Genomic DNA, 19929 nt, shown 5'->3' on the forward strand with positions numbered 1-19929 from the left:
GATCTACAGGAAGTAAGTGCAGAATAGCGTTGAGCGCAGCAGTGGGACATGTTCTACAAGCACCAGTCATGCTCACATATGCAGTTCTCTCTCTGCACTCTCTCTAGTTTAGTGGTGTTGTAGCCCTTCTGAAGAGCTACCCACCATCCCATGTACGACACGTGGCTTGAGACCCCGTTTTTGCCGAACATAGATTTACAGGCGTAGAAGGCTATACTGGCCTTCTTAACTCGATTTTCTATGCACAGCTTCCAGTGGAGCTTGGGGTCAAATATTACACCGAGAAACCTAACTTCCGATGCAAGTGTAAGACACTGGTTGTTTAGTCTTGGAAGCTTGGAAGGCGGAGGCTTTTGTTTTCTGGTGAATAACATCAACTCCGTTTTGTCAGAGTTGACTCTGAGACCGCAACTGGCAGCCCAACTACTGAGTGTAGCCAGTGCACCTTTAAAGGGAAAGTATTGCAAAAATAAAAATTCACTTTAATTATACAGAGAGTTAGAATTTTTTTTTTTGTGTTCATTGAAAAAAGTGAAGTTTTGTCCAAAGTTTCATAAGAGGCGTAAATTTTACTAGTCCTGGAAAATTATGAAGGATATTTCGCTGCGCAAATTAAGAGTTTCTTTTGGACGCACAAAAAATGTGTTTAACCCAAATTTTTAAAATTTTCTCTACAACTTTTGCTAAGAGGTCTGAAAGTGTCAAATAGCTAAACTAATCTCATTCGTTCCCATTTCAAGGTTCAATATTTTCCTTCTTAGATATTTGTAAAAAATCATAAAAAACCATACTTTTCGAAAACAAATTCATTTTTATTTAATCGTTTAGTGATTTGCTCAATAATGAACTGCGTTTTCTATTTTTATTATTTTCATTTCGAAACAAATCAGCTCACTGGAATTGGCTACTGTAGTGAGCAGAAGCGATTTTTTTATTGAATTACTACTAATTTCGTAATTTGTATTTTATGTTTTTCTATATTACCAATTTTTAATTTCGCCGGCTCATTCATTGGAATGGTGTCTTCTTCATGATTGCATACATGAATTCTTGTCTTCCTACGAGCTCTACATATGCACGTATGTAGGTATGTACGTGGATTATTAAAACTCTTAACATAACAATTTCCTTATGAAGCATTGCACTTAAAATATGTTCTTATTTACCTAAAATCTTAAATGAACAGCTCAAATTATGCCGATGAACTAACTGAACTTACGATGACTTATCGTTTGCTTAGCAGGAAAAGCTTCTATGTAAATGTTTCACAATTTGCATTTTCAACATTTCCTACTTATTCACGATTTGAATTTTATTGCCGCGAAGTGCTGAAATGCTTTTTCACTAACAACGGTTGAGTGGAAAAAATCCGCATTGCCAATTTTGCGTTTATTGCATTTTGTGTTTCTTTTAACGGTCGGTGCTCGTCTACTTTCCACGATAAATTTCGATAATACGGTCTTGATCCACATATTCGAAAATGTGTGGCGCGTCCATGAGTATACCAACTGTACCGGCAGTGGTCACAATGAAAAATATGTACAGTTGCAGACGATCGATCACCATAGCCACATATTTCCAGTCCTCACGAGTCTGTAAGTGGAGGAAAAGAAAACGTGGGTACAGTGTAAATGCAGTAACTCACTATTAAAAAAAGGACAGCCCTACGCCTCACTCACCTGTATGTACAGATCTTCATTTCGCAAATGCTCTGCTATGAATTCCACCGCTTCGGTGGCTTTGCTGGCTTCTGGCGAAAGCAGTATCGAATCGGATGATTCACTCTCGCGCCTGCATTGATCACCAATTCCTAGTTCTGCACCACTATTTACTTTACGATTTATTTTGCAATTGGGATGATGCAAGTCGGAGAGCTCCATAACCTCCATTTTTGATTGTTTGCCGCCAATTGCGCTAGGTATAAAAAAAAGAGTTAAAAAAACAAATACAATATAAAAACTTCTGTATGATTAGAAACCCAGCCTTGTTACTGGACTAAACCCCAGCCATACCTGATGTGTTTCGGCAATTCAGCTGGCGACCCATAGGAGGGATGTGGATGCGCTGGCATACTCATGCCGGGCATTTCCATCATCCAACGCAATCTTGTCTTGCGCGGACGTTTCATTAGCAGAAAGGCGGGAAGGTAATGCAGAAAGACAGTTCGTATCCACATGGGCATGCGATGTGTGCGCGGCCCGCGAAAATTCCAATTAATGATAATAACTGTGACCAAAATTGATACCGTATTCATAATGAAGGTGAATAATAAATATTTGGCAATGAGTGGTAACACCAATGAAGTGGGTGGGAGAATCTTCGATACGAGCAACAGGAACACAACCAGTGACAGCAGAATGCTTATGCCCAATGTGACCTGGAGGGGTTACAGTAAAACAAGCAAATGTTAGCTGATTTCATATTAATGATTTATAGAAAGTTAAAAGGCTCATGTACGCTGCAGTAAACAATTTGAAAAGCCCTCTAAAATTCTAGTCTTGCAGGTACTTTACATGGCACGAGCATCTCGGACTAGTGCAAAACGGATGGAGAGTGGGAGAGTTAGTGTGCGTGCTGTGAGTTTCAAAGCTGAACGATTAATCCTAAACGCTGTGTTGGTGAGGACGTAAACACATTTTTACGTAAAGCTAAATTAGTGGAACCGTAGCCGTAATCATAACCATAGTCGCAACATTACAGTATTTGTCGATTAGTCATGGCGTAACCATTTTTTATATCCTTGCTCACTCCGCTCGGTTGCATAAGGGCTCGTCAATACGCTTCCATCTTACTCAGTTCTGGCATGTTGTTTTTGCGCCGTCCCATGTAATGTCGGCATCTGCTAGCTCGCACAATTCGACCTTCTCCAAATAATCTTTATCTGACCGTGACATCCGCCCCCTGGTACCAGTCCAGTGCCATTCTCGTGATGCTATCTGGTGGTCTTCTTAGTGAGTGACCTATCCATCACCACACTCTGCATTTGATTTGCAATAGGATGGGTTCCTCGTTCGTTAATCTCCACAGCGCGTCGTTGCTGATGGTGTTCGGCCAGAATTTGTTGACGAAAGATTGTAGCGTCTGTGTGAGGGTGTATCCGACACCAGCCATGTTTCACTTCCGTATAACAACACTGACTCCCACATTAGCTGAATATTCGCATAGTGTGCCTAGAGATTTGCGAACTCGCCCATACTGTATGCATTCGCCCGAACGCCGCCCTTGCTTTGCTTAGCCTGCAGTTGACATCTTCATCTGCTCCACCATCTGCCGTGATGATGCAGCCGAGGTAGCAGAAGCTTTCGACGAATTCCACCGGGCATCCATCAACCACAATATGTTTTGCTTTGTTGTGGTTTACTCTCATAGCCTTTGTCTTGGCGATGTTGACCACCAGTCCAACAGTGCGTGCCAACGTGAATAGTCTGTCCACCTTCGCTTGTATTGCAGCGAGTTTCTGAGGGATGAGGCAGATGCCATAGGCGAAGTCAATATCCTTAAGATCTCTGGTAAAACCCCATGCGATGCCTCTTTTGTGCAGGGTCAATTGGCTCATAATGTCATCTAGAACAATGGCGAAGAGAAGGCGCGACAGGGGCATCCTTCCCTTACGCATGTGCTGGTGGTGAATGGGTCGCTGATGTTGCCGTAGTGCAGCACTGCCAGTTCAGAGTTCTCGTAAAGGGCTCTGATAGAGCGGCTTACCTTAGGAGGAACTCCCTCCCTTCTACTCAACACCAGCCATATGGAGTTTCATATACTGCACCAAACTGTGACCTTTTCTGTATACATTGGTAGCTCTTGCAATTCTTCTGGCAGATCTTCACTCCAAAATTGATAATTCTGCTTATTTACGTACCATTGAACCAAAATTGAGTTTCGCTGAACAAAATTTTTCGATAAAAAAGTGGATCTTCGGCCAACTTTCCAAGAGCCCATTCACCAAAAATTCTGCCCTGCGGTAGGTCGTTCGGCTTCAATTCTTGCACCAGCTGTATTTTGCAAGGCTTCACACCTAAATCCTTTCGCAAAATTTTCCACGTTATTGAGTAACAGAGGCCCAATTGCTGCGAACGGCGACGAATCGATAACTGATCGTCATCATTAACACTGGCCGATACAGCTGCGATATTTTGTTCAGTTCGCACTCTACGTAAGCGTGTTGGTGGTTTCATGTCCAATAATGTAAATTTGGTTCTAAAATTAATCACAATAGCTCGAATAGCCGCTTCAGTGGGTCGATTAAACTGACCATAAAATGGAAGAAGCGCGCGATAAACTTTCTTAAAGAACGCCCTTTTTATAATAAAATCCAATGATTTAGAAGCGTTGTTCGTTTGTAGGACGATTCATGGTTAAATTATAGACCAAACTGAAGATGTTTGACAGTGAAACAAAACACGAAATGTGCATCAGCTGTTCAAATCAACTGTTTAAAAAGATAATAGCTAAAAAATCACCCTTTAGATCCGAGTCGTTCTGGCAATGTAGAATCGACTGTTGTGGTAATGCTTCGGAAAACGCTATTCCCGTATTCGTTGTACGTGTGCGCGACTCCCAACTCTCTGCACACCTCAGCAACTCTACATTGACTTTTATTGCACTTTTAAAAAGAAAACAGGTCATGAGTCACTCTTTTATTATTTTCTTGTATTAAACTATTCCAAAAGGGTTTAAGACGTGTTCGTAAGTTCTGCTGAGACAAACAATTTTCGCTTCTTCAACATTACTGTGTATAAGTGAATGCTTCCTTGTTCTTCTCTTCCTACTTCCACTTTTTACAACCAACTATTCCCCTTCTCAAATCTTTGGCCTAAAGCACCTATATTTTTATTGTTATTTTTAATATTTCAGAATTAGCTCAAACACTGTAAACTAACTTATGGTTGTGTGTTTGATTAATAAATAAATAAGTAAATATAAGGTATTCAAGTAAGGCTCAGTACTATGATCTAAGAAACTAGTTCCACCCTAGTTCTTAACTAATTCGATTTACTGCAGGGTACATCTGGAAAATTCGCTTCCATATGGTATATTATATCCAGTATGCACAAAATGCAAATACACAATGGTTGGATATTACCTTTTCACCAGCCTCAGCAGGCAGATAAAACACCAGGACGCATAGGAATGAGATCAGCACAGTAGGTAAAATCAAATTCACTGTGTAGAACAAAGTTTTGCGACGTATGATGATGTAAAATGTGATATCTGTCTCCGTCGGATGATTGCCATCACCTTCGTAAACGTTCAGATAAGCCGGCACTTCGATAATATCCCACGTACCAGATTTCCAATAGTCAGAGAGATCAACAAAGTTCTTATTGTTGTACAGAGCAAGCGATACTTGATCGCCATTGAAGGTCCACGAACCAAATTTCATGATACAAGTTTGCTGATCGAAGGGGAAATAGGTGACGTCAATAGTGCAGGAGCTCTGATAGATGGCGGGTGGTACCCAGAGCACTTCACCCGTTGGATAGATGAGTACATTCGACTTGTAGCGCACTTCGTAGTTGCCGTCAGCACTTGTGAATGTAAGTAAATGATTAGACAAAGTTAATAAGTTAAGAAATTTGTGAATATGAATTGGTGAGTATGAGAGAGCATATTTTTACCGTGTGAGAGAGAGCCTAAAGGCTTCTCAAACAGTAAAATTTTCAACATCATTACATATGTGAATACAAATATATGCATCTCTCAAACAAAATTTATGTACGAAAATATTTAAAATAGTTAAATTAAACCTGCTTGGAAAAAACTCACATACAAAATAATAGGAGCAATGCCTATTTTTAATATAAATACATATTTTTTATTTTGTGGTTTTTCGCTTAATATTTTATATTAACATAATTGGCATTGTTTACTCACTTATTGAACAACACAATATCCGGTTTCCAAACCTTATCGGGCGGCAAACGCAGTACGCCAATACCACCGTAATCAGCCTCATCCCATTGCAATTGATAATCGTACCAAACCAAACGTAACCAAACGTTTGATTTCATAATTTGATTTTTCTCATTCTGGGGTTTTCGGTATTGATAGTTTTTTTTCAAATTTTGGTTTGAGATTTTCGTTAAAATTCGGTTATACATAAAGAGTATAACATTTTCAGTTTCAGATTTCGTACATAAACGATGAAGGGGAGGAGTTTATTATCAATCAAGTGAAACATTAAGTAGAAGTATCCAAAAAAAAAAATTTTTTTTTTTTCAAAGTGAGAAACAGAATAAATTTATGAATTTCGCTATTTTTCTATGTAGAATGTAATGTAATGCTATATGTCTGAATGAGCTATGACATATCGACATATAAATAATGTACAAATATGTAGATAATAATTATTTACAATTTACAAAATTATATATGTAAGTAGAATACGTGTATATAATTAAGTATTTACTTTATACAAGTCTTGTGATTTATTGACTAAAAAAATATTTCAAAAACCAACCGAAATTTTAATTAAAGAAATATCCAATGAACTGAGAACTAAGAAATGAGAAAATGTACGCTGAGTAAACAATAGATGTAATCGTATAAATGTACCGTACTTGAGCGATGTGTACCGTATTGTTGTAAGTCGTTGCTCTCTTTATGAGGTAAAGATTTGCTGTGCTAGTATGAGTCAGTTGAAGTTATTGTAATATGCCTCAGTTTTGTTTCTGTTATCTGTAGTGATACATAATGTCCGTAGAGTAGTGGCAGTGGCAGTAGCAGTGGTAGTAGTAGTAGAGTGGAGTAGAAGTAGTAGTAATGCACACTTACGACATTGATTAGCTGTACGAACGCCAAACCAAATCTTACTCCAACTTTTTGTGTCATATTCTGAACGGGTCGTATAAGTTTGTTATACCCACGAAATAGATCACGTACCAAGCGTTCTTCATCTTCGGATGCACTTACTAAGAGACACGAGTAAATAATATTTTATAAAATGTATGATGCAAAGAAAAGAGTATTGGTTAAATGTCAAATGCACAATGCCACAGATAGATAGACAGTTAAACAAGTATGTATGTATGTAGATAGATTAAGAGATAGATTGATAGATACGTGATTGAGAAAATAATTTTAGTTCGGAATAGATGGGAATTATTGTACAATAAAGACAGGCGACAGACGTAGCAATAAATATTAATAATAAAGTGTGAATATGAAAACCAACCGTTATCACATGAATGATGTCAATGGGGCCAACATGAATCGCAGTGAAAAAGGAGAATGCGCCCATGCAGCAACTAATGTCTATATTTAGTAGCTGTAGGCCGACACTTCAACCTAGAATATCTTTTGAATGCTACTGGAATTTTACAGGAGAGTAAAAAAACAAAAAAAAAATAAAAAGAGGTTGTCTGTAAAGTCGGTTTACTGACGATAGTTTAACGTGACAACGTCATAAGAAAATACTGATGGTTGCATTTGTCAAAAGAAAATTTTAATTTTATTTGTTTGATAGATATTTTTTATGGATATAGAGAAGGAGGTAAATGGAATCGGAATGGAATTGATCACGCTACATTTACAGAAACGTGAAAAATAACGAAACATTTATCAAATTCATGAAAGATATGTCCAATTTCGATTGTGCATCAGACGTTAATAAGTCAACAACACTAAGAGGCAACATCATCGATTTGCCTTTTCAAGACACATTACACTCGAGACACGCCCTTTCATTTCCTACTTTTCCTATCATCGTCCTATTCTCAACAGAGAAATGGTTCATTACCATGCCCACAGGAAGAAGGCATATGCAAATACAAATACATATATGAATTTATATACATATGCGCATATACATACATATATATGCACACTCAAGTAGGAGAGAGCCAGGAGTCGAACGTTGCCGAACGCGAGGGCCGATTGTACCTCTTTGTCGCTCGTTCCGCGCTCTCGTATTTCAAGACGTTATCACGTAAAAAGACTTGGTTTATTGACACTACTGGCTTGCTTTTAAACAGAACTTACATAATTTTACGCGTGGGCTCTAATAGCTATCGCATCTATGTATATATATATTATATAATGGACGTGCACGCCCTTTTTGGGTTTTTGGCCGATCTCCGCCTCCTATTTGTGGTGGTGCGTCTTGATGTTGATCCACAAATGAAGGAACCTACAGTTTCATGCCGACTCCGAACGGCAGATATTTTTATGAGGAGCTTTTTCAAGGCAAAAATACACTCGGAGGTTTGCTTTTGCCTGCCGAGAGGCGACCGCTATTAGAAAAAACTTTTTCTTCATTTTGGTGTTTCATCGAGATTCGAACCTACGTTCTCTCTCTGAAATCCGAATGGTAGTCACGCACCAACCCATTCGAAATAGAGAAAACCCTCAAGGAAATTTTATTTTAAACCTGCTGTTATTTATTCGTTGAAATATTCTCTTACTTTGTTTTGTCATTCAGCTCAAATCTCTCATTTTATCTTAGCTTACTACCTTCAAGCGCTTTGAAACCTATACCAGGCAATATGGATGAATTCGTTCGGCACTTTATCCCAAACTTTACTCAATTGTTCCAATTTTATGTTTGTAAAGTTTTTTGATTTGTCCAACGTATACCCCCGTATTATTATTTGTAGATGTCGCCCGATTAGAGGCGCATGGAAACAAAAGATTGCCAATGTTGTTCATTGAACGCTTTTGCCTTGATCCGGGACCAATTAAGGTTTTCGTTCACTACTAAAACTCGTCAAAAAGGCTCTGTCGCCATGATCCGCCCGTCCTCTGCGGCGATGCCCTTAAGGGCGATGCTATTCTGCTTGCCGTTCTGCTTATTCCGTGAGCTGATTTATGGATGGTGTGTTTAATCCATTTCCATTTACGTTCCCGTATTTTAATAGCAATGGGTTTTTGTTTGCTTCTTGCGAGAAGTTGTTCGTTCGAAATCTAGTTGTTAGGCCTCGATATGCGCTCGATGGCTCTGAGACAACGGTTAACAAATGATTTTCAGCTTTGTGTGGTAGATGCTGATACAGGCCAGTTCTCATAACCGTGGAGAAGAACAGATTTTATATTCGAATTAAAAATCCTTGCTTTTGCGTGTTTTGTCAGTTACCTCCAGTACCAAATATTTTTAGGCTGGCAAATGTCGCTTTGACTCTTTTAATTCCTTCCCTCATATCAGGCATCGTGCCGCGATTTAGTGTAATCTGGGTTTCTACATAGGTAAATGTGTCGACACTTTTGATTTGTTCGCCGCCGTATACTGTAAAATTTTACGTCTGCGAGGTGTTGATTTGCTTGGATCTAGTTTTTCACAGATTTATTCGTAGACCGATCGTGGAAACTGAGGTCATCAAGCTCCTTCTGCGTGAATCCGCTACGCTGTGAGAGGAGGGCAATATCGCCAGCACAGTCGAGGTTTTCTAGGTGTTCTATACTAATAGGATTCCAGAGAGTCCCTCTTCTAGGGCTGGTAACAAGGACGTTATTTAGCACATCAACAAGTACCATTAAAAATAACATCATCAAGTGGCGATAATATGCAGGTTAGTTTAACTCTTGCTACTGGTTCGATTGGCTCGGATAGAGCACCGTCGTCGTATAGAACTCTTCATCGAATTTTGGAATACTGAGCTTGTATCATGCGAGTTATCGTATCTGGAACTCCTAGACGTTTAAGCGGCTCCCATATGCTTGAACGCTTTCTCAAAGTCTCGGGGAAGACAAGCTGAAAAAGCTCTTGCAATTCGTTTACTTGTTCAGCGACGGTTCTAAGAGCTGCTGTGGGATCTGTTTGCATGTGTATAAGAGGACTTCAGATAATTAGAATTACATATATAGGTGCCCAACTAAGTTCCTGCTGTGTTTTTTTATGAAAGTCCAACTTTATTCTGAAAAAATGGTTACAAGTGAATCATTGAAAGTATTGCCTATAGCTGGCTACTACTTTTTCCCATCTTTCTGGTAGATATCGTATACCGTGGCGGTAAAACTGTTCATCTTTTGAGGCTATCCACGGATCACGCCATTTTTTGATGGAACTGCTGGTCAGCTAGACCATGTGCCATCGATCGGAAGAGGTGATAATCGGACGGTGCAATATCTGGAGAATATGGTGGGTGGGGTAGGATTCCCCATTTCAATGGTTTCCAAGTAGGTTTTAACGGATTTGGCAACGTGAGGTCGAGTATTGTCTTGCTGTAGAATCACTTGTTCATGCCTCTCCGCGTATTGCGGCCGCTTCTTGCGCAGTCCTCGGCTCAATCGATTGAATTGAAGTCGATACCGTTCCTCAGTGATGGTTCCGCTTGGTTTTAACAATTCAGAATAAATAACACCAACTTGCTCCCACCAAATACATAGCATAACCTTCGCAGCGTAAATATTCGGCCGAGGAGACGACGTAGAAGCATGACCGGGCAGTCCCCATGACTTTCTTCTCTTTGGATTGTTATAATGAATCCATTTTTCATTACCCGTCACGATGCGATGAAGAAAACCCTTCCTTTTTTGCCGCTGGAGCAATTGTTCACAGGTGAAAAAACGACGTTCAACATCCCTTGGAATCATTCCCTGTTTCTGAATCATTCCCAAAGCATGCACTCGCTTGGAAATAGATTGGTGGGTTACACCTAATACTGAAACAAGCTCTTCTTACATTTAACATGGATCCTAACTGAGCAATGCTTCCAATTCAGCGTCTTCGAAGGTTTTTGGACTTCCTTTACGCGGGCGGTCGTCAACATTGAAATCCCCGTCTTTGAAGCGACGGAACCAATCTCGGCACGTCGATTCACTTAAAGCAGCATCTCCATAAACTTTTTGTAGCTCTCGATGCGTTTCAGCAGCCGTTTGAAAGTGAAAAATCAACACTTCCCGCAAATTACGATTATTAGGCACAAAATCGGACATTTTCACAAAACCAAGAGTGAAGGGTGGTTAAATTTCAAGGGCCGATGTGTGGACGATATGTGGTTTCAACAGGACGGTGCAACTTGTCACACAGCTTACGAAACAATGTTCTTTTGCGCGAAAAATTTGATGGCCGAATAATCTCACGTTGTGGCGATGTCAATTGGCCGCCAAGATCCTGTGATTTGACACCGTTGGGCTTTTTGCTTTGGGGTTATTTCAAAGAAAAAATGTACGTCGATAAGCCAGCAACAATTTAAGAGCTAAATGATGAGATAATTCGGCGCATTAACGGCATAGAACTTCAATTATGCCTCAGTGTCATCGAAAATTTGGACCATCGAATGGAGGTGTGCCGGCGATATCAAAACAAAATCACGAGTGTGTCGAAGGCGTTTGTTTACCATATATCTAAGCTTGGTTTATGACGTTTAGGTTATGTTAGAATCGACTAGCACACACTGCTGGCGGCATCTATTGACAAACAGCGGCAACTTAGTTGCGCACCTAATAAAAAAAAAATACGGCACCCGCTCATAAGGCAAATAAGTGCTCAGACTTTAAATGTGCCCAAGGGATTAAGAATGGGGTTTTTTCTCTGCTGGAATATCTGCCATACTATTTGGATTGTATCATTCTGCGGAATTTTCTGCAGCTGTACGCGTAGATACAAACGTTTTGAAGAAGATCGCAAATCAAATTATTTAACTTAAATTCTAAAATCTCATCCTACAGGTAACTGAGGAATACGCATTGCAAGTAGATTGCAGAAGGCTCACTCAAGTTCTTCCAGTGAGTTCTCAAGGCAGTTTAAACTTTCCTAAAAGTTCAATCAAACAAATAGTGGAGAGATTCATTCGATGCGTATCCGTTCGAGTACGCCATTAGTCAATACAGGTCTGGAAGTTTTTGTTGTTGTTGTTGTTGTAACAGTAATACAAGACGTTTCTTTAATAGAAATCGATTCAGTTGGTATAGTTATCACCTTAAACTTCTGATTCTATAGCTCCCTGATATTGATTCGTGCGAAAACTCTCGAGTATTATATCCTCCTGATTTTCTTGGCCTACTTGGAACAAGAGCCTGGAATCCAAGATCATAATGCGCCGCGCAAGCTTCTGCTGACTGCCCATTTCCTTTTAAAGAAATATTTGCGTCTCCTTTTCTAGAATAATTTCGCCATTAATTCGCCTCAATTCACAAAACTTATAAACAAAAAATTTTAAGATTTCCTTTTGTTTTCCAAATTAATGCAGTGCCAGTTAAAATTCATTTCCAAACATGATTTGTGTACCTGAAAATTGCATGAAAAAGTAGTAGTTTTGTAATCGAAACTCTAATAATTCTTAAAATATTTTATTTGCTACGTCTGTCTGCAGCTTAAGTCAATGTAGAATTTTTGGAGGGATGCAAGGAAGGTAAGTCACATAAAATAATATGTAAATTTAGACGAAGGTGATGCGAATGTTTTGAATTCAAAATTACATGCAAATAAACGATGCAGGACAGGCGAACGTTTTCCTACTATGTCGATATAAGTGAACTTTGACAGATATAGAACTTAGAATTGCCGGTAACGAGCAGGGCACATGAGATGGGGATGGATGGATGATGGACTCCTAAAATTGTACTAAATACTGCTTCCGGTACACATTTACTAGTTTTCTGAACAACCTAAGGTGCACACCTAAATATGCAACTATTTGTGTGTGTGTATGTGCAATTTCTATTTGGTTGGAATGTCGGGAAGCCCCTATGTAGAAAATAATTACACTGTAGGTAAAGAAAAGAGTTAATATTCTGATGCAACTATATGAATATGATGACTGCCAACTATATGACAGGTTTCGAAACTGCCTAATACGAGTAGAGGTAAATATCATAGTATTTGCTTACACGAGAATGTAAGTAGAGGTAAACAGTATTGCTCACAAGAGAATGTGCCTTTGCTAGAAAAACTTCAACAATACATTGCAAGGGGATTCCGATATCCGCGAGAGTATTTTTAACGGTGACACAACAATTGGACAACAGAGAGAATGACATTGTAGCAGAAATTCTCTCTTGAATAACAATAGAAATGCAAAATAGTACAACAAAATACAACAAAACAAATGCCCAATTATTGCATCAACAATTTAGCTGATTCTGTCGAATTGTCTCACCGCTAGGAGCGGAATAACGGTTCGCGACTGTGGCCACCTCCTGTATTCTTTCAATTGTGCAGGGCGAAGGCAAGACGAATTTATACAGGGTGGTCTTAGTGTGTGATTTTCAAAGTGAGAGTATTTGAATGTTCTGGCTCTCTTCTTTAGCCCTCCAAATAGTTGTATTTGTACAATCGACATCATCTTGCATAGACTCGGATCATAACCTACAACTGCTCTTTACACTCCGCGTCAAAATGTTATCACATTAATATTTTCACAAATTTTGACTATTTTTCTTTATTGTTATTTTTTTTTTTTTTGTGAATGTTTATTAGTTTTGTATGATAGCATAAAATCCAAATCCAAATCAAATCTTAAAATTGTATGGAAAACTTAGAAAAAATTTCGAAAATTTGCATCAGCTTCTCATACCAAGCGTTTTGTAAGGGGGAACGCCACTGTGAAAATTCAAAAAAATCGTTTTTTCTTTGCAAAAATTTTTAGTATAACTACTCAAGAAAATGGGGTAAAAACTTTAAAGCGAAATTCGCTTTATTCCCGATTCTATGTGCACTTAAGTGAGCAACCGTCGGCTCGGCCCCGTAGTGCTTACAATACGATGCTTTACTTCAAACGCGTTTTTCTCGAAACGACTTTTTTTGATACGGTGGCAACGATTTCTCGATCGGTTCATTAGCGATTTTAATTTTCTTTTTCTTCAAAATTTTTTTTATTGCATTGGCTATCCTTGTACGTGGCCGATTTTCAAAATTTTGAAAATAACATTTTTTTGGGCCTGTTGAAAATCAAAAACATGGTGAAAAACACACATCAAAATTCAAATCACCACCAAACAAAAAGGCTACGTACAAAGATAGCCACTATTGTGTAGATTAATAAAATTCTTGGGTTTTTGATTTCAGATGATTACTGATTGCTGTATTGCTGCCACCAGATGACGTCATTATTTTTTTAAACTCGTTACGTTTCATAGGTCTCAGTTCATTAAACTATTTTCCAGTTTCATTGCAAATAGTCATTTGCCAAGCCATCAGTGGTGTGCCTCTTCTTATCGTTATTTGCGGGTTACAAGTCAAGGCGGAATTTCATCACAAGGCTTTCGCCGAGTATGTCCTATCCATCCATATTGGTTTGTAGGCCATTAAATTTTAGTTTGACAAAGTATTGGCTCGAAATTCTCGCTTATTTTTGATAATTTTTCCCCTGTCCGTGTTCGGAGTTTTCTTCCACATAAAAAAGTGCGTGTAGCGTAGTACACATAACAGAAGTGAAACTTTCAAGGCAGACAAAGAAAAAGGAAGAGACTCGAGAGAGAATGAGAGAAAGAATATATATCTAAATAAAAATAAACATTTGCAGAGAATACAAATAGACAAAATTTAAAAAAACGCAGAAGGATTGACCGGTGTAGGTAAACTCCGGACACAAACCATGGCAACAACGCGCACTACTCCGAGCGTTTATCACGCGCACAAACGAGGCGATGCCAGAACCGCAGCAACGGCACAAATTACCGCAAGGCAATACCAATAAATCCGACGCCGCAATGGATAGCACTTTATAGTACGCACAAGCACTTGCCAGGAAACGAAAATAAGCACCAAAAAGTAGGCACCAAAAAAAAAACGCCAAAAAAGTTGGGATCAAAAAGCCCCCAAACAGTAGGCACCAAGGAAATATAACGCCAAAAAGTAGGCAGCAAAAATATATTTACTACAATTTTGCACCAAAAAACAAGCGCCAAAGATAGGCAGTGTTATTCGTCACTAAAAATTAGCAACCGCAAGGAAAAAATCAGGAAAAATAGCCTAAAGTGTATCTAAGATATATATAAGGTATAGCTCTCTCTCTCTCCTTTTCCTCTACGTTATATCTTTTTTCTCTCTCGCGGAACGAAAATGCCAAAAACGTTGCATGACATTGAAATTTTACTCTCCATTCTCGCTCGTCCACCGACGCCTAAGAAGTTTCACCCCAAAAATTTCATGAATTCCTTGCGCAACATCACTAGAGAAAAAATTAAGCGTATTTCTTATCAATTCAAACTTGCACTTCCATCTTGCTTGCTTCACTCCTCTTGGGAACATAGAGTCTCTACAAAGCTGTTCCGGCAATTATTTCTTGCAATGTCTCAAGTTATATTGGCTGCTCCAAGTTCGAGGAGTGTTGAGCTCCTGTTCGAATGTTTTTTTGGGCAACCGCGACTTCTGCTTCCTTGCAAGTTTCATTCTAGCGCCACTCTTGTTAATCGGCTCAATTAAGGTGTGCCCTTTCCATCTCCACTTTCTTCTCTTGGTTTGCAGAACTATGGGCTCCTCGTTGGTTATGTTCCAAAGTTATGAATTTCTTATTTGGCTTGGCCAGAATATTTTGCATATGATTTTTAGGCATTTGTTGGTGAAAAAAACCTATCCGATAGTAGCCAAGCTCCACGGCCATACATTAATATGGATTTTTCGTATGCGTTGGATATGCGTAGCTTAGTTTCTCTGAAGATTTGTGAGCTTAATATGCAACAGTAGTAGCAAGAGGTTAGGTTTGCTTGGGCTTGGCTGATCCTCTAGATCGCACATATACCAGAAATTGAGCCATACTGCTACCAAGTGTTTGTATGTAGAGTTTAAGAACTCTAATTTGTTTGAGATGATGCCTGTGTAGCACAATTTTCGCGATCCTAAATGAGCTAGTTCTTTCCCATCTTGAGTTCGTTTCTTGAATCATTACTGTTTCTATGGAAGGTACCAGAAACTATCTACATATTCCATTTCATGTCTCTCGATCACTATTTGGTTACAGTTGGTTGGTAGTGGCTGATTCTCAGAGTCTTGGCCTTTGCTATGCCCATCTCTAATTCGATGTCTCGTGCAAGCTTGACCCGAACCTATTGGTGAGAGTGAGCCTGTATGAGAGTAAGCATTTGTCTTCGGCAAAGCTCTAGTTTTTAAGTTGTCTGCGGAAGTTTCAAAATATGTTTCTTTTTTTGCAAGAGTTTGGTGAATCAAGAAGAAGGTGAGTTTGGTCATTGCCCTTTATGATACTAAAATTGAATAGGCCATAAAATGAATAGGATGAAAACTTTGCGGGATTTTTCTAATTTTTTTATAAAACTTGAAAATTTAATATAATATATATGGTTTTTGTTTTACGGTGAGCTTTTTTTTGGTTTTGTGTACAAAAATAATGTAAATTGGAAAAAATAAGTTAAACAAAAAATAATCAACATCGGTTAAAATATTAGTGTGCTATCAATTTGTCGTGGAGCGTATAAATTTGCTATTATTTCTAAATAACTCTCCTTTTGAGAGTGTTCTATAGTGAATGCTAGGGGAACTAGCAAGAATGCTTCGCGTTGGGCTTTTACGAGTGCAAAAAGTGAAAAGTAAACATAAAATTAGTGATAAAAAGAGATAGTTTCAGAAATGTTTGTACTATGTTGTTGATACTTAAAAACGAATGCACATGCAAGCAACAATTTAAGTCACTGCGATGGAATTGACGTTTCAATGCCTTGATGATACCAATTTACATATGTAAATATGACTATTCTATTTTGTACTATATCGTTTTTCATGCAAAAGGATTTGAGGGAATCGGTCTCCACAAGCAGGTAAAGAAGAAAAATGAAATCAAATTAAAAATGCTCAATGTTATGATAAACACGTTGAAAAAGAGAAAGCTTAAACAAGTTTGCGTTGAAGAGAAGAAATTCAATGTGAATGGGAAGGAAAATAGATTTTGGAGATATGGAGAGTGTAAACAAATGTAGTTGTTGGTTTAGTGTTGGTTGAAAATGGACATTTTATGCTGTCGCAGAGCGGAGTCGTAAATAAATAGAGAGTTCACTGGCAAGAGCCACAGAGTGAGTTAGGGTGAGTACATATATTGAGAGAATCCGAGATAGAGGATAAGAAAGTGGTTGTTAGCACATATGTATGTATGTAGAGGGTCAAAATTTCAAAACACAAAAAAAAGAGTATGGAAATGCAGAATAGATAGCCAAGTGGTTTATATCCAGGGTGAAATTTGCTTTTTAGGTGTTTCAGCTACTGAAGGCACAGGTTGGGTGAATCCTTTGCAGGATTTGGTTCATGTTTGAAAGTGTTGCAAGCCGTGTTGCCGTTGTAATGTTTTGCACAATAATTTGCTTTATTTATTTTTTATTATTTTTACTATTCTAATTTTTATGCGTGCTGCTTTGGTTTGCATGTGTGGTTTAGTTAGATATGTAGTTTGTGCTCTTTCGGGTTCTCGCATTTAAACTCAACGCTTCAATTTCGTACCTACTTTGTATTTGTTTTGGCTTGAGTAATTTTTTTCTCTTCTTTTTTTTAGTTTTTGGTTCTGAAAATGCTCGGTTTCAGAAGGAGTATGAATTAAGATTCGGCAGTTAATACAGAAATCTTGTTAATTTGTTTTTTTTTTTTCAATTTTTTAAAAATTGCTATATAAATATGTATACACATGTTTTTCTTATTCTCATGTTTTTGTTTTTTTTTTTATTGCGTTGTGCACCAGCAGTAGTGTGCCGACGCTGACAAAAATTTAGTAAATGAATAATTGCATCGTGCGGAAGGCTGTAGAGGGAGAGAAACAGACACTATTTAAGCATTTGTTCACATCTGTTTTAAGTTTACAAGCATACGATGATGTATGTATGTATGTAGGTAGGTAGGTAGTATATACGTATGTATCTAAGTTAATTTGGTTAAGTACTCCTCACACACTGGCCTCAGCTTGATTGCGTTTCGGATGCTTCTTTCTGCTTCTCAACACACACACACACAACCGAACGAGTGTCGTACACAGCTGAGAGAGTTTGCAATATATTTTTCGTTGTTCTTGTAGCGATTGCGGTAACGATGATGCACAAATATGACAGATACATATGTACATACATGTGTGATATACATATGTAAATATATATACATATATATATTTATAATAAATACTCGCACTAGTTGCAGGTATGGATAACACGGAAAATCAAATTTTAAGATGCATTTGTAAGCATTAAAAGCATGGCCCATCACAATTTGCAATTATAATTAAAATTTACTGTTATAATGACTGCACAATTCTACAATTCTAATAAAATGCAAATAAATTAATTTTCGTAGCAAACTGGATTTGTTTTTTTTTTTTTAATTCCAAATTAGGCTCTTCTATGCATGAATTTATGTACATATACATATATACATATATACGTAGGTATGTAAAAAGTAGATGCGTTGATTGTAAGCAGTTGGTAAGCAAATGAAAACTGAATTTAAATGAAAAATCGCTTCGTCTAATTGATAGCAATGGGACAAAAAGGCCGCGCGTTCTGATATCCTACGGGAGTTGGTGGCTACACTTTTAAATTTTGAAGACGCTCAGCTGTACTTTAATGGATTGTATTCATATTTGTTTTTTTGGCTTTTTTAGGGTTCACAAGCTTTGGCAAATTTTAAAATTTCCATTCCTTTGTGAAAAACTTTAAATATTTGTCAAAGCTCTATTTTGCATTAAATCAGAAAAAAATCAAATCATTCGCTCCATACTGTTACATAAAGCTAAAAAAATATAGTGGGTTTAAATAGGCAGCTTTAGTAGTTGTTGTAGTAGTAGTAGTGGTAGTAGTAGTAATACATATGCATATACTACATAATACATATACATATTCATATACAGTATAACTTATGGTACAACTCTAATGCAATAATACGCTTCAATATCACAACGTATGTCGTAAAATATTATATTTGCAAGTAATCCATCAATTATTTATTAACTTTTTTTCGCATAAATATTGTATAAAAAAAATTAAAATTTTTCCTGCCAAATTTACCTTTTTGCAAGTTCGCTAAAACCAATAGCAGCAATACCAGACCCAGGCTGCTGCTCAGCGTAGCAGTTGCCCTATTCCAGTCCATCGCCATTTAGTGTAAGCTCCTCTAATTACAGTGAAATAACTCCAGCGCTTAGCTGCTTTGCATCCACTGCTACAACTTTCGTCCAGCAATTGATTTGATTTTACAATTAAGCCATTTTTCGGGCACGCCCTTGTTGGTAAGAAGACGAACTTTTCATGGATTACGTCGGACGCGTTATGCCAGAAACGAGAAATTACACAGGTTTTGCTTCACTTTTCTTAATGAGCTGAGTTTACCTTATTTATATAATATTAATTTATTTGCTTTAAAACACTTTTCTGGCACAAAAATTGGGATGAAAATTTCTTCTTTGCCAAATGCGTTTGGGTGCGTGTCTGCTGCTGTCGAATGCTGCATAAAATCAATTCGAAGATTCCTCTGTATGACATCGTCGCGGTGCGCAGACGTCTGCCCGTTTCGCCAATAAGTCTCCACGCAAAGCTGGACGCTTGTTCTCACGCATGCGTTGCACTTGGCGCACTCTCTGCCTCTCTCTGCGGCGCTGGGAGAGCACCAATGTTTTTGTTTATTTCAATCAGCTGTTGGCAAAATTATTGTTTACAAGCCATTTGGTGGTTCTGCAATTATGCATAATGGGGTATTGCAATTGTAGGTCACGTGTTGCAGTCGTGGAAAGTCGGTTCAACGACCGATGTGGGACATGCAAACATAAACATGACATTTACGAGCATTGTCTACTTGCATGCGTGCCAATAATGTTGTGATTTGTGTTCATTTTGGGGTTCTTATGCTCTTGAATAGCCAGAATGTTTTATGAGTGCTAAAGTTTATACTAAACTAGCACTAAATTTCCTTGGCTTAGATCATTTTCGAAGCCAACTAAATAAGCAACATGCAAATAGTGCAAAGCAACAATGAAAGAAAGAAATATGTAATTTGCTGTAAACGAAAATTTAATAGAGAAATGCACACAAAATCAATTATAAATCTATATATAATTGGCACGTTTTTTGGAT

At 38.0% G+C, this 19929-nt stretch overlaps 1 protein-coding gene across 1 annotated transcript; it reads right to left on the reverse strand.

Moving 5' to 3' along the window:
• Nucleotides 1–791: 791 nt before the first annotated feature.
• On the reverse strand, nt 792–19292 carry LOC129247183 (acetylcholine receptor subunit beta-like 1). Its single transcript, XM_054886180.1, has 8 exons — nt 19189–19292; nt 18868–19101; nt 6775–6911; nt 5875–6029; nt 5084–5528; nt 2013–2377; nt 1680–1914; nt 792–1593 (listed from the first exon to the last, which is right to left on the reverse strand). Exons 2-8 carry the CDS (start codon nt 18956–18958, stop codon nt 1429–1431), a joined length of 1593 nt encoding a protein of 530 aa, XP_054742155.1. The 5' UTR covers nt 18959–19101; nt 19189–19292; the 3' UTR covers nt 792–1428.
• Between the last annotated feature and the right edge of the window lie 637 nt (nt 19293–19929).

The sequence above is a fragment of the Anastrepha obliqua genome, chromosome 1, assembly GCF_027943255.1.
Source record: "Anastrepha obliqua isolate idAnaObli1 chromosome 1, idAnaObli1_1.0, whole genome shotgun sequence".
NCBI lineage: Eukaryota > Metazoa > Arthropoda > Insecta > Diptera > Tephritidae > Anastrepha > Anastrepha obliqua.